Source organism: Lissotriton helveticus, chromosome 1_1, assembly GCF_964261635.1.
Source record: "Lissotriton helveticus chromosome 1_1, aLisHel1.1, whole genome shotgun sequence".
Taxonomy (NCBI): Eukaryota; Metazoa; Chordata; class Amphibia; order Caudata; family Salamandridae; genus Lissotriton; species Lissotriton helveticus.
Genome location: NC_136057.1, coordinates 428934974 through 428949390, shown reverse-complemented (window position 1 = coordinate 428949390; position 14417 = coordinate 428934974). Strand labels below are relative to the sequence as shown.

Genomic DNA, 14417 nt, shown 5'->3' with positions numbered 1-14417 from the left:
GACCTCCTGCCACCCACCTACACCACGAAGTGCACATACTCCTCCGCCATCTCTTCAAACAAAGTATAACTAAAGAATACCAGGCCTGCTGCTGCCCACTCCACCACCCTCTGCAACCACTCCCCACCCCGCCTGAAAAAAGCAAAATTAACTAGCCTCCTGCCTCCCACCCCCACCACACTCTACAAATGGCCCCCTCTCCCCCAGCTAAATTAGGAAAACATACATAACCTGTCCCCAAGCCACCCACCACCCTGTGGTGCGATACCACCGACTCCCAACCCAAAAGCCACGCTCCCCCTCTCACACAGACAGAAGACCTGCTCTGCGAGAGCCAATTGTCAGCACAGTTACCCCATCAGCGCCAGTGGTAGAAATGGGCGGGACCCGCAGGGCAAGGCGTGCCTTTACTTTTAAAAATTATTTCAGTCTGTTCCCCTACTTCTTTCTTTCAAAAAAGCATCCTGGGACGGCAAGAATAGTCCTACTGAAAAACGATAACTTATTCATTCAGCTTGTGTGGTGCCAGGGGCAGCTCACACTTCTCTGTTGAACTCCAGAGGCTGCAGCAGCCCTCCCTGAGCTCTCACAGACTGTGGGCCGGCCCATTGTCATTTCGATTGAGGCAGATTATCCCCTTTCGAATGACAATGCACCCGCCCTCTGCCTTTAGCATATCATGTGCCCATGATATCGGAGATAGTGATTACAGAGGAGCTTTCGCCAAACAGAGTACTGTGGGGAACTTGCGGCCTTGTGTAATTTGTCAATGTTGTACACAGAGTGAACTGGGCAGGAGCAGTGACAGGAAAGAAGAGGCGACAGGAAAGGAGAGGTGATGGGGCAGGAGAGGTGACCGGGCAGAAGTGACCGGACAGGAGAAGAGACGGGGCAGGAGAAGAGACGGGGCAGGAGAAGAGACGGGGCAGGAGAAGAGACGGGGCAGGAGAAGAGACGGGGCAGGAGAAGTGACGGAGAAGGAGAAGTGACGGAGAAGGAGAAGTGACGGAGAAGGAGAAGTGACGGGGAAGGAGAAGTGACGGGGAAGGAGAAGTGACGGGGAAGGAGAAGTGACGGGGCAGGAGAAGTGACGGGGCAGGAGAAGTGACGGGGCAGCAGAAGTGACGGGGCAGCAGAAGTGACGGAGAAGTGACGGGGAAGGAGAAGTGACGGGGAAGGAGAAGTGACGGGGAAGGAGCAGTGACTGGACAGGAGAGGCGACAGGAAAGGAGAGGTCATGGGGCAGGAGAAGTGACAGGGCAGGAGAAGTGACAGGGCAGAACCGTCGATTAGGCATGAGCAGGAGCTGTAACCAGGCAGGAGCAGTGAACAGATAGGGGCAGTGAACGGGGCAGAAGTGATGGGACAGGAGAAGTGATGGGGCAGGAGCGGGGATGGGGCAGGAGCGGGGACGGGGCAGGAGCAGTGACGGGGCAGGAGCAGTGACGGGGCAGGAGCAGTGACGGGGCAGGAGCAGTGACGGGGCAGATGAAGTGACGGGGCAGATGAAGTGACGGGGCAGATGTGGTGATTAGGCATGAGCAAGAGCGGTAACCGGGCGGGAGCGCTGAAAGGACAGGAGCGGTGAATGGGGCAGGAGCAGTAAATGGGGCAGGAGCAGTGAACGGGGGAAGGAGCAGTGAACAGGTGCAGGAGCAGTGAACGGGGGCAGGAGCAGTGAACGGGGGCAGGAGCAGTGAACGGGGGCAGGAGCATTGACGGGACTGGAGAAATGACGGGGAAGGAGAGGTGACCGAGCAGGAGAGGTGACCGGGCAGGAGAGGTGACCGGGCAGGAGAGGTGACCGGGCAGGAGAGGTGACCGGGCAGGAGAGGTGACCGGGCAGAAGAAGTGACCGGGCAGAAGAAGTGACCGGGCAGGAGAGGTGACCGGGCAGGAGAGGTGACCAGGCAGGAGAGGTGACCAGGCAGGAGAGGTGACCAGGCAGGAGAGGTGACCAGGCAGGAGAGGTGACCAGGCAGGAGAGGTGACCGGGCAGGAGAGGTGACCGGGCAGGAGAGGTGACCGGGCAGGAGAGGTGACCGGGCAGGAGAGGTGACCGGGCAGGAGAGGTGACAGGGCAGGAGAGGTGACAGGGCAGGAGAGGTGACAGGGCAGGAGAGGTGACAGGGCAGGAGAGGTGACAGGGCAGGAGAGGTGACAGGGCAGGAGAGGTGACCGGGCAGGAGAGGTGACCGGGCAGGAGAGGTGACCGGGCAGGAGAAGTGATGGGGCAGGAGAGGTGATGGGGCATGAGCAGGAGTGATAACTGGGCAGGAGCGATGAACGGGCAGGAGCGATGAACGGACAGGAGCAGTGAACGGGGCAGGAGCAGTGAACAGCTCAGGAGCAGTGAACGGGGCATGCCACTGGAATCAAGCTATCCTGGATGATGAGGGCTGAAAGCCCGAAACTGGTCCTAGGATGCTTGTTTCCAGTCCAGGGAGGACCTGGCCTGGCAGTTAGGGCTGGACTGTTCCCATTGGGAGCAGGGTCAAGACTGGTTTGCATATGGCTGGGTCCAAACTGGAATGGCATGGTGAGCAAAATAACGATGGATTTAGGCCCAGATCTCTGTACCTAGGTGAATGTAGGACATTGTTATGCATTCTGTCCACCAGTTGTTCTTTTCCCTACATTATGATTGTGCAGCTAGCTGGCTCACATGAATATGAAGGAGCCTTTGTGGGTTTCCGTGAGTCTAGATTCTTCTGAAGAGTCCCTTTCTCTTCTGAGCCCTGTTTAACACATGTGTACAGGAGGAGCCCTGTATTCATGTCCTCAATGTTTGAGACAAAAAATACTCATGGATTTCTGAACAATGAGAGTAAAAGCATTAAGGTAACATGTTGTTCCTGCTTATATTTCGCACGCTTTACATAAACCTGCATTCCATATGAGTGTTTGCTTTTTCTTTAATTAAACCTGAAATAAACATGTTTATACATTGTTGGAATTAAATAACGTTATAAGCTGTAACTGGTCAGTGAAATGCTAAACGTACTAATAATTGGTATGTTTTGCTATTTCTAGCCACACCCCTGACTCCGCCCACGGATCCAATCTTCGGTTATTCCCGCCCCCTGATTCTACACCCACAGTTCCCCTACTTTTTTTCCCCCACTTCAACCACTGATCAGCGCTGGTCTGCAGAAGCCATGATTGACAAATGGTTTCTTTTATCCATATCAATGCTACCCAACTTAGCACCTCAGAAGGAAAGCGGTGTCTGCCTTTCCAGAATTCGAACATGTGACCTTAAAATCGCTGCAGTTGCCAGCAGCGGGCGTTAATTTGCGGTCTTTAAGCATACCAAGTACGTCTGGATATGCTACATGGCAATGAAGAAAATGCTGGTCAGAAAGGTGTATTATTTAAGCTCTGGTCTGAAACGCGGAGCGACGCCTGCAAGGCATACTTTACAAGGAGGAACAAAGAATGTCTGAAACCGTTAACACTGGGAGGAATCTGCTTTTCATACTAACTAAACGTCATATTTTTAGATCTACACGACGATGCGTCTTAGCCCCAGCCGCGAGACTACCTGTGAGAAGCATGAGCTACCTACACGAATATCATGAGATGAGAGGAGTGAAGAAAGATTGAATACTGGTGCCTTATGAGCAGCTCATGAGACTGGTACGTAGACCCAACTCTGCCTTAACAAGAGTTTCTCAAATCCCACTTCCGGTTGTGTTGTATGACGATCCATCGTCCTCAATGTCATCGTGGGAGTTCTCATCGCGGCAATAACATCGCAAAGGCAGTCACACCGGCCATTTTCTCATCGCACGTTGTTGCGACGCAAATGCGGCCATGTAATTGGATCGCGTGTCACATCGGCGACTTTACATCGCGCAACATGCGCGGTACTCCGATGGTAAACCAGAGGGGGCTTTTAACTCCCAGCGCCAGTGCTAGGGGCGTGAAACTGACAACACGCGGAAAAATACTTGGTTAACCAACTCCCACTCCCGTTTACCGTCAAGAGAAAGGGAATGTTTGGAGCCCAGCATGCTATCCATCAGTCCTCCGGTGTGGTTGAGCCGGGTCTGACCTAAAGTCACTTTAGGCTAAAGTGCATTCTGCACAGGCCACATTGACATGGCTTTTTGTTTTTCTGAAACAAAAACCACCAAAGTCGGGTCTATCAATGAACAAAACAAAAAGCAGAGCCATTTCCAGGGTGCAGTTTTCTTTTTTACATTAATACAAGTCGAGGATATTTCTTTCAGTTTTCATGTTCGCGAATTCCACTGTGTGCATGGCAGTCCTGAATATAACAAAAAGCGTCAGAATTTGGTCCCAAATAAGACGGACCATTTGATGCTCCTAAGACGGTAGATGGGCCTCCAGAAGAGAATTTCACCCTGACAAAGCCAACTCCGCCAATTGATCAAAGCCTGCAAATGTCTTTGCAAGCACATCCTGCCTTTTATGGGACTGGATCCACATTCTTTTTGATCGGCTTCCCACTCTATCACATATGTTCATTCATTCATTCCATTTCACAACTGGAAATTCTCACAGGCCTCAATTCACAGAAGGGTAATACCACAAAGCCTTTGGGTTAGGTACTGTTAATTTTTCAGTGTTTGTTTACTAGCAACTGATGCAACCGGCAGGGTCGAATTGGTTTATAGGGCAATCAGACTGTGCCCTATGGGCTGGTCTAACAGGTCAGTGTGTGGATTTGGTTAATTAGCAGGTGTCAGTCGGTCCAGTTTTTCCTGTTTTTCCTGATATTACCAGTTTTTTAGCTATTTGTTTTACTAAAGGGGTCACTTATTTTGGTGCCCGTGCCTCTTTTTTGTTTGACACTGCCAATAGGCCTATAGGGTCCTATGCCGTATTAGTGGGAGGCACTGTCCACTGTAGACACACTCTCAGTTGCTACACCAGGATTGGTATATACTGACCTGCAGCTTAAAAAGTAATAGCGCACGGAAAAAGAAGAGAAACCACAAAAAAATGACATGGTGTGCACTTCCATATAGAAAAAAAAAAAAAGAACATTTAGCATTTATTTGTGGGTTCACTGCGTTCACTAAAGCACAACATTAGTTTCATTTGTATGAGTCCATACTGACACAAAGAAATAATATGCTCATATAGTTCAAAATCTGTCACTAAGAAAAGCACTGAAAGGAAACATCTTTCATCTCCACAAATGAAACATAATCACCAACCAATTCCAGGCCGCCGTTAAGAACTGGCATGGTTCAGTTGTGTACTGAAGGAGGTCCTGGAAAGTCACTAAGAAGACAAACATATTGACGCACTAAAGCACCAATTAAAAAGGTAAAAAGAATGCAAGCAGAAGCTATTAGTGATAGGCTTTGAATACATAAAAACCCTGCTTGACAGCACCAAGAGTAAGATAGTTAAAATAAAAACCAACTGTTTGCACCCATCCATGCATCCATCCACCCCCCACCCAGCACCCATACATCCACCCCCACCCAGGACCCATACATGCATCCATCCCCCCATACACCCACCCATCCATCCATCCCCCAGCACCCATCCATGCACCCATCCACCCCCCACCCAGCACCCATACATGCATCCATGCATCCATCCACCCATACACCCATCCATCCCCCAGCACCCATCCATGCATCCATCCACCCCCCACCCAGCACCCATACATGCATCCATCCACCCATACACCCGTACACCCATCCATCCAGACAGCCATCCATTCACCCATCTGCCATCCATTCATCCATCCATCCACCCACCCACTCACCACACACACATCCATCCACAAAGCCACCCATAAATATTGACACCTGCGCCATTAGTGATAGGCTTTGAACACTGCGCCATTAGTGATAGGCATTGAATACATAAAAACCCTGCTTGGCAGCACCAAGAGTAAATTCAGATTAATAAAAACCCATTTCTGTTGAAAAAGCACCCATACATGCATCCATCCACCCATACACCCACTCATCCATCCCCCAGCACCCATCCATGCATCCATCCACCCATACACCCATCCATCCATCCATGCATCCGCCATCCATCCATCCACCCACCCACTCACCACACACACATCCATCCATCCACCCAGCCACCCATAAATATTGACACCTGCGCCATTAGTGATAGGCTTTGAACATTGCGCCATTAGTGATAGGCTTTGAATACATAAAAACCCTGCTTGACAGCACCAAGAGTAAATTAAGATTAATAAAACCCCGTTTCTGTTGAAAAAGCCCGTTTCTGTTGCGTTGTAATGGCATGTGACAGTCTGCATTTTGCCATTAACATCGCATGCGTTGTAATTGCATGCGATGTTAATGACATCGCGCCGTCGTAGCATGCGTACTAAAAGCATGCAATGTGAACGACCATGCGATGTCGCACCGCGATGTTTTGACCCCGATGCGATGGGTGTCCCCCCCCCCCCACTTCCTCACCATGTGAATTGGCATCATACCCTGTCCACTCTCCTCCAGCAGTGTGTCAGAATGCATGTGGTCTTCATTTGAGAGCACATTCAACCATATGACAGCTTCAAGGCGCTTGTTTGGACCTCTCAGCCAAAATGAGAATATACCAGAAAACACTACATAAAACCAAATAACAATAACAAAACGCATTAAAAACCCAGAACGAAGAATCTAAAACACAAATAGTCAAAATAGTTGAAAACTGAAGTGAGATAAAAGTTAGCAAAATCCTTCACGAGATGCAAACACGAGGTTGTGCTGGGCTCTGTGAAAAGTTTTAAGATTAAGCAGCTGTTCGAGCTGAGTCAGGTGAAACCCTAATCCTTCTGTTTGTAAAGGTTCACACACAACGAATGAAGGCGAGTATTATCCACGAAAAGCCCCTGCCTCGTGACTATGATGATAAGACCAGAGGGGAGGGCAGGGCAGAGCCTGAAATGGGAGAACATATGTCAGGAATATATATATATATTGTGAACCAACCTCCAAATGACGCAAAGGGGCACGCGCTAAGATTCGCTAAAGTCATGAGAACAAGGCCAGTCATCACTTTGCTCGTCCGGATAGGCAATCCTCACTTTTATACCGCATAATTTTTTTTTGCAATTGACATTCCCATGAATACAACAATCAACGACGCAGACGGAAACAACCCGCAGGGCAACACAGGTAAAATCCAACCACTGGGAAACATGGATATTGAATCACCAAACTGCCATGAGAAGTAGAAGACAGATCCTGAGCATTCTGGCCCAGGATAACATCACAGGGATGACCCTCTCTGGTGCCCAGAGAACCTCAGCAACCCACTACTTGCTGTTGAAACTTTGAGAAATGCTGAGGAGTAGAAACACCAAAAACTGAACACATTCTTGTTTACTTGGCATTCCTGCCCTGTCTTCATAATCCATCAGGAAGGGACAGAAAGGGCAGTGGCAAGGATTCTACAGGTGTTGCTAGTAGTGTCAGATCATCAAAAATTAATCTCTGTTACCTGCTATTGTGTTTAATACTGGTCAGTCACTGCAACACCCCTTTCTCACTGAGGGCTGAGCTGTGCTGCCCTGTGGGCTTCAGGGCACCACAGTGGTCACTAGGAGTTTATCTTCACACGTCAGGAAAATGGCAGCTCCCTTGCGCAGCTGTCACTTCCCGAGGAGTCAAATACTGTCTACTTTTGCTAACCTGAGGAGATCTTTTTACACAACAACTTGCTCTAATCAGAGTACGACCTTTCGAGAGCAAGGGCAGTGTACTCTCAAACCTGGAGTTCCTCCTTAAAAGGTCACTGGTTAGGACAATGAGCGGGTCAAACACTTAAACTGAACTCACCCTGTGGCTCTTTGGTGACAAGACACACTTAACTGAACTCCCCTTTAGTGAAATTTTTTACAAATGATGATGAAAATAATCAATAGAAGCCTCTGGGAGGTAAAGGAAAGATGCCAGAGAGCAGAAACAGACGGCAGCACAAGAAAACAAGATTACTGAGTTGGTGGCAAGAGTACCAAGACTTCTGATCTAGTCTAAACTTCAAAGAGCCTCATAAGCAGTCAACGACTAACCTCAGTACAGTAAACACAACCATCTAAGAGCCTGGCATCCACTGCCAACTGAAGGTCATTTGCAGCCAAAAGGCAAACAGTAATTTAGGTCTGTTGCAACCCTTCACCGATTGCACTACATTCATTGATCCGGCTCTGCCATTGCAAGTGGACACTCTTCGAACTAAAATAGTCTGGCCAGGAGCCAAAGATTCAGAGGACATCTCTTGCACCTAAGGGGTTTCTTGCAGATTCACGAGGCTACATTTTGTTCAACGTGCGCATAATTTCATCTTTGGAAAGCAATCCAGAATAGAAATCCAACAATGGTGTTTGCAATTATCTACTTGGGTGATCCTCGAATAAAAACACCCACATATCAATCTTGGGAGAAAGGCTGTTAAAAAATTCAGAACATAAAATTTGAATTTTTATCATTGTTTAGAAGGTATCAATATTCCTTTGACTAAACTTTGAAGAGTAAATGACTTCCATGACAAAAGTAATGAAAGTTGCTATTTAGAGAATATGAACGTGGGAACTCTACATCCTAGATTTTTTTTAACTGTGAGAGCAAACTGGTAGGCAGATTAGGAAAGCAAATAAAAAGTCCCAATCTAAACAAGGGGCGCGGCAGGGGGGTTGGAAAGGCTGGAATCATCCATTTTGAGAATTCTTAGGAGGTGTCTCAAAAGCTCAAGCACAATGTAATATATAAAAGTCTTCAACTTCCTGGCTTGTACTTTAAAGATACCTTATTGAGGTTTTTCAATTGGCAACACTATACACAATGTTTATATTGCACGTGGTAACAAAGAAAGAGAAACAAAGTACACGCATAAACACTGTGATCTCTCTAACAATGAAACGGCATTGGCAGAATTCAAAACATTTCCATGTCTTCCAAGCACCCTTCGTGCAGCGTCAATAGTAATTGGCACCTTTGCAAGGTGCTTATTTTAGCTTTTTATAGCTCAGTTCAACCGCTTCTCTCCCAAGACAACAACTGATGTCTGTAATCCCTAAGGCACTCGAACAGTTCTCTGAAAAAGTTTTTACGAGGAAGAAAAGGTAATATTTCAAAGATAACATGAGAGTAGGGAAATGGCCACACTCTAGATTTGAGGGGGGCTCAAAAAGGCAAATAGTCCCTATGTTGATCATAAGACCAAAAGGCCTTGGAACAGCAGTCTCTAAGAGAGGCACTTAGAGACGAAGAGTGTACATTCAGAAATGTGCAACAAACACGTCTACCTGGATTTTTAATTCTTTAAAATACAAGAGAATTAAAAAAAAAAAGAAAACATTAAAAAAATCCTTTTTCTCGCAGATTTAATCGCACATGACCATAAATTTGGCAGGCAAAACTGGTATCACAGCAGTTCAGGTTCTTAAATTATAAATGGGCAACATAGGGCAGATAGACCAATATGGCTTTTCACAGCCATCCAGTGCAGCGGAAGAAATACATACTGATTGAAACAAGCAATGTGCATGTAGAAATTAAAGTTTGAAAATTGAGGTACTACGTTCAATATTAAAGTAATAGGGTATTACGTTTTTTCTGGGACTTATTACACTTGCAGAAGTTTGCATTATTTCGTCAGGAGTGGATTCTGAGGGAGAACTTTCCGGAGACTAACATTTCTGCCCAAAAGATCTGACCTTCAATATTTTACTTAATTGTGTTTACCATCTATTGCCTACATTGTTTTTCCTTTGCATATATTTTCAAATGTTACTTTAAAACGTTGGTTGCAACACAGACTCAGCAAGTCAAACTTCCAGATAATCTATCACCCCCCCAGCCCCCGCCATAACACTAAAAATCATGCACCGTGATTAACTTACTTCTCACGCAAGTTATGGCGCGGTTTCCCCCTCTCCCTGTGCTTGCGCACTGTAGGTTGCCATGCGCCAACGCACAATCCTGAACCACAGCCAACTTTCCAATGCAAATCCTGATGTGTGTTGCGAAGTACATACTACAGTGCTTCCCAACACAGCTGCATTTATTATAAAGCAGCTAGCTCTGACTAGGCAGTACTGCAAAATTTATCACAGACACATCAGCACTTACGTCTTAGAAAGGACAACAGATGCAAGGTGGCTTCCTTTCAGTAAGTTAGAGCAGGGAAGAGGCACGCAAAAAAGGAGGGATCTAAAACAGCAGGAATAGGCAGCAATAAGGAGTGGGCAGAAAATGAGTACAAAACAATAAGGAGGATAGAAAGGGAACGTGAGCTGGGAAGACTCAATAATGGTGGGATGTCTATCTGCCAGCACTGTGCTATGCAGTGCGCAAAGTGATTATGCTTGTGCTGCTGTTGCACGGATGGTGTCCAGCAAAATGCAACTTTAGAAGCATGTTTAGACACTTTTAGATGGGATAATATATCCTTATTCCCCCCACGAGAGCTATACAGGCTGTTAAATGCCCTTAACCCGAGCAGTCAGAGCATGTAATGAGGAAGAGGGCCTTTAGCAATCTTTATAGCCCGAGACAGAAGGGCTATATGGCTATTAGAACATTCTACCACTAAGGGAATATTGTTGTAAATTAGAAAGGGAGAAACAAAGACAAGCATTGGAATGTTAGAGCAGAAGGCTTATACTAGTATAAGCCCAGAGCTACTACATGGTGTTCAATGGAGTTCTCAATATTCCAATGTTCTAATAAGGTACATTGTGTACAACTACGGCGAACCAGCAGGGTACCAGCCTCAGAGCCTTTAATGCTGCCAGCCCACCTGCCATCACACAGGCTTAATTAATGGTAACTCCTCCCCTGAAGCAATCCAACAAAGTGGTGGGGGGCACACCTCCGGTATCTACATTGTGTAAGACCGTGGGAATGTATGACTGGAACCTGCGGCAACAACACTGCTGAAAGGGCAAACCACGGGTCTGCCACTTCCCAAACACACATAATCAGCACTAAAGCCCCAGGCACACTACTGCTCTGTGGTCCTTTTATTTTTTCAGTTTTCTGTTTCTATTGCATAGGCCGGCTGGGTTGTGAATTAGCCATTTGAGAGTGTAGAACAGTAATGGGATACAGTGAAGAGAGAGGGATGAGAGAAGCCTCAGTGTTGTAGGGGACCTGTGGCACTCTAAGGGAGTGATCAACAAACAGGAGGGATCTGCATACTTATACACAGCCCACAGTGCCACAGCATTACCAGTGCGAACTGTGGCTTTAAACAGAGGTAATCGTGCTAGCGTACTGTAATAGCTCTAATGCTTCGCTGACGCTGCAGTACTGTTTTTCAAAGGCAATAGTACCACTACTTCTCAGAGGTCACAGCATCACTGCTGCTCTAAGGTGATCATTTTGACATGTGCACTGGGGTCATTTAACAAGAGGTCTCAAAGCATCTCCTTTGACAGCTTTTGAAACATCTGATCTTTGGTAGTTCTGCAAGCTTTCCTTTAAAAAGATATCTGCCAGAGGATTAACTCTTAAACTATCCTTAAATCTGGGCCATCTTGGGTGAGCACATCATTTTCCTAATCCCAGTATCCTAATGAAAGTGTCACAAAGGCACCACTGCTCGTGCAAATAACAATAACCAATGCAGGCATCACTAAGCGGTGCTGATGGAAAGGTGAGACCTGTACCTGCTTTCGGCCCATATTTGGCTCCAGGTGGCTGGTTAGGCTGATGGTACAGACCAGGACAGTCTTCTGAGAAAAACCCTCCATGGGCAGGGCCTGATCTTTTCTTGAAGGCTTTCCTCCTGAAGTCCTCGATGCCGGAATCCCTGCAGGCACGAACATGGAGAATGACTCCACGCCGGTTGCTACTGTCCCTTTTCAGTCCTCGCCCAATAGGGACCACTGTGGCTTCAGACTCCTCCAACATGGCCAAAGTTTGTATTCCTCAGTCAGAAACTCCACTCTTTTTGCAAATTCCCTGGAGAAGGTTTCTGGCCACACAACAGCCCAGATAAGCTATTTTGAGTTTGGTTTGATAATTAAAAGCTCTCCTCAAAAAATAGCACAAAATAGCACGTTTACACTCTTCTCCTTAAGAAAACACTCCAACAGAAAGAGAGAATGGGTGATTTCAAACCATTGCTGTTCTTGCGAGAACAGATGACTAGGCAGGACATTCCCTGTAGAAGACTCACTCCACAGTCAAACTTGCCCTGGAGACCCAGATCCAAACAATGCCATCAGGAAGCAGAACTTGGTGTCAGGGCAACTCCTTGAAATGGAGACCCCAGGAGACGGAACTTTCCAGGAGTTTACATTTCTTGCCGATCCTGCTGCTCTCCGTTGATAAACACCCTTTGGAACACCAACAGTAGGCACAGAATATTCCTTGGACCAGCAGCATTCAGCAGCACATCCCTTGGAGAGATAACAGAGCAGTGCAGAGAGTTCCCTTCAGGCTTGCAGAAGGCGGCCAGCAGCACTGCAGCGGTAGAAAGCTCCTCACGGAGCCAGCACAAACCACGGATCCGAAGTAGTCGGTGCCCGGGAGCCCGTAGTTTTCCAGCCGCTCTGCCCCCGCCCGTCAGCTCCTCCCATGGACCAGTACTGACTGGTGCTGTGCTGGCCACGCGCTGACAACGGCAGCCCTGCCTCCCCCCAACCACCCGTATTAAATGAACGCTGCAGGCAGGTCAGTAGAAGAACAGATCGTCCTTGGCTCCGCTGCCGTAACTTCAAAAAGCGTGAGCTTCATAGTAGAGCTCTTCCCTCTGAGCCCTCGCGGACCCGCCTCTCGAGCTCCACTCTGTTTACAGAGCGCGTGGCTCGTACCTGACTCACCTGCGCAGCGCCCCGCCCACTTCCTGCCCCTAGCGAGCCATACCCACCTTCTTTCCCGAGCACGACACGCCCACTTGGTTTAATTAGCATGCCCCGCCCACTTTTGTTGGTCACTTTGTAGAGCTTGTGCAGGTGGGTCAACTTTTGGTCGGTCCCCAGGTGACCCGACTAGGATTCCGGCGTGGCGCGTGGTCACTGCTCCGCTGCCCCCTGCAATGGTCAGCCCGGCAGCCAGGTATGCCTTGGCTTCACTGCTGAGCGCGCGGCCGTGGGAACGCCCCTTATTCTAACTCACAGAAACATACAGCTGGGATGCAGGCGTCTGCGCATAGCTCACATTCCAGGGCTGTGCCCAGGCTCGCCCAGTGCTACCGTTCTTACTGCTGGGCTAGAGTGATCCCACCTGGGAAAACTTGGATCACTCGCTACATGATAACCTGTTTGCTGGGAGGAAACGGGATATTGTCAAATTTCATGATTTATTTTACCACTTTTCTTTAAGCGTTACCACTTCTTCACTGTGGCGCCACAATGATCGCATTGATTTTTTGGGGGATTAACGCAGACTATGTTTTTTTAATTACTGAAACTGTGCCTATTAGATATAAAGAGATTGAATATACCAGGTAAGGACCAATAAAGACGTTTATTCAGTAAGGTCAGAGGACAGCAGTATTCAAAACTGACATCCAGTAACTGTCAACCTCTAACTGTTACAATAGAACCTTGACAGAAGGAATGGGATGTAGGAAGGATTATAAAGTAATGGAGGTGCGTCGAGTGAGGGAGGAAAGGGGAAATTCAGTATGATATATCAATATATGCAAAACATCATTAATTTTCAATAGTTAGCAATATAGTCAGACAAACTAGATATTACATTTTGCAAAAATCTCCTTGAGGGTTTTATGAGTATGACCGCATTATTCACTTCGGATGTTATGCAGTCCGGAACATCGCCGAGAAATTCATAACCAGGTACTTTATGAGATGGCGTGTGTTCAGCAGAAGAGTTCCTTCTCTCCACAAGCAACCAGACAGTAAAACAAGGACCTTCTACTCACAGTTTTATGCTGACTGTCCTTACCTATCTTGGACACATAAAGCTGCTCTCTTCAGGAGGAACACCTCTATCATCCTTGGAAAAAGATGTTTACCTTAAAAATGAAATGCCATGGCACTTTTACACACTCCCGAAATTAAGTTGATGGTTGACTGGGGTGTGACCCATGTCAAGGGGCAACCACAATCCTTGTCAGGGTAAGGCACAAGGAAACTTCAAAATATTCTGTACTCAACCCCTTGGTAGGTTGACACAGCAGTCGAACTTAAGTTTGAGGAAATGTGTGAAGTGTTGGTGCTGCACTTCAAACAGTAAAAACACCACACAAAAAGATCCCACACGAAGTAAAAAAAAAAAGCAACATTTAATAGAGAAACAAGGCCAAAACGACAAAAATGCAGGACATAAGAATTTCTATAGAATTTAGTGAAAATAGTGCAAAAAAGCGCAAAGCGGCAACTTCTGATACCTGGTTGCGCTGTACCGGGTCAAAGTCACTCTTTCAGGCCGACTTCGATGGAGTCTAGATCGAATACAGTCACTAGGTTAGACCACCTGAAGTTTACCGTC

The 14417-nt window shown here is 47.2% G+C and overlaps 1 protein-coding gene across 2 annotated transcripts in view; it reads right to left on the bottom strand.

The window, feature by feature from the left end:
* The window catches only part of FGD4 (FYVE, RhoGEF and PH domain containing 4), a 749528-nt gene extending 736833 nt beyond the window's left edge, over nucleotides 1-12695 (bottom strand). For both annotated transcript variants that reach the window (XM_078673796.1, XM_078673797.1), the window contains exon 1: nucleotides 11627-12695. In XM_078673796.1, the coding sequence (XP_078529922.1) occupies nucleotides 11627-11870 (244 nt within the window). In that variant the 5' untranslated portion in view covers nucleotides 11871-12695. The remainder of the gene's footprint in view (nucleotides 1-11626) is intronic.
* Between the last annotated feature and the right edge of the window lie 1722 nt (nucleotides 12696-14417).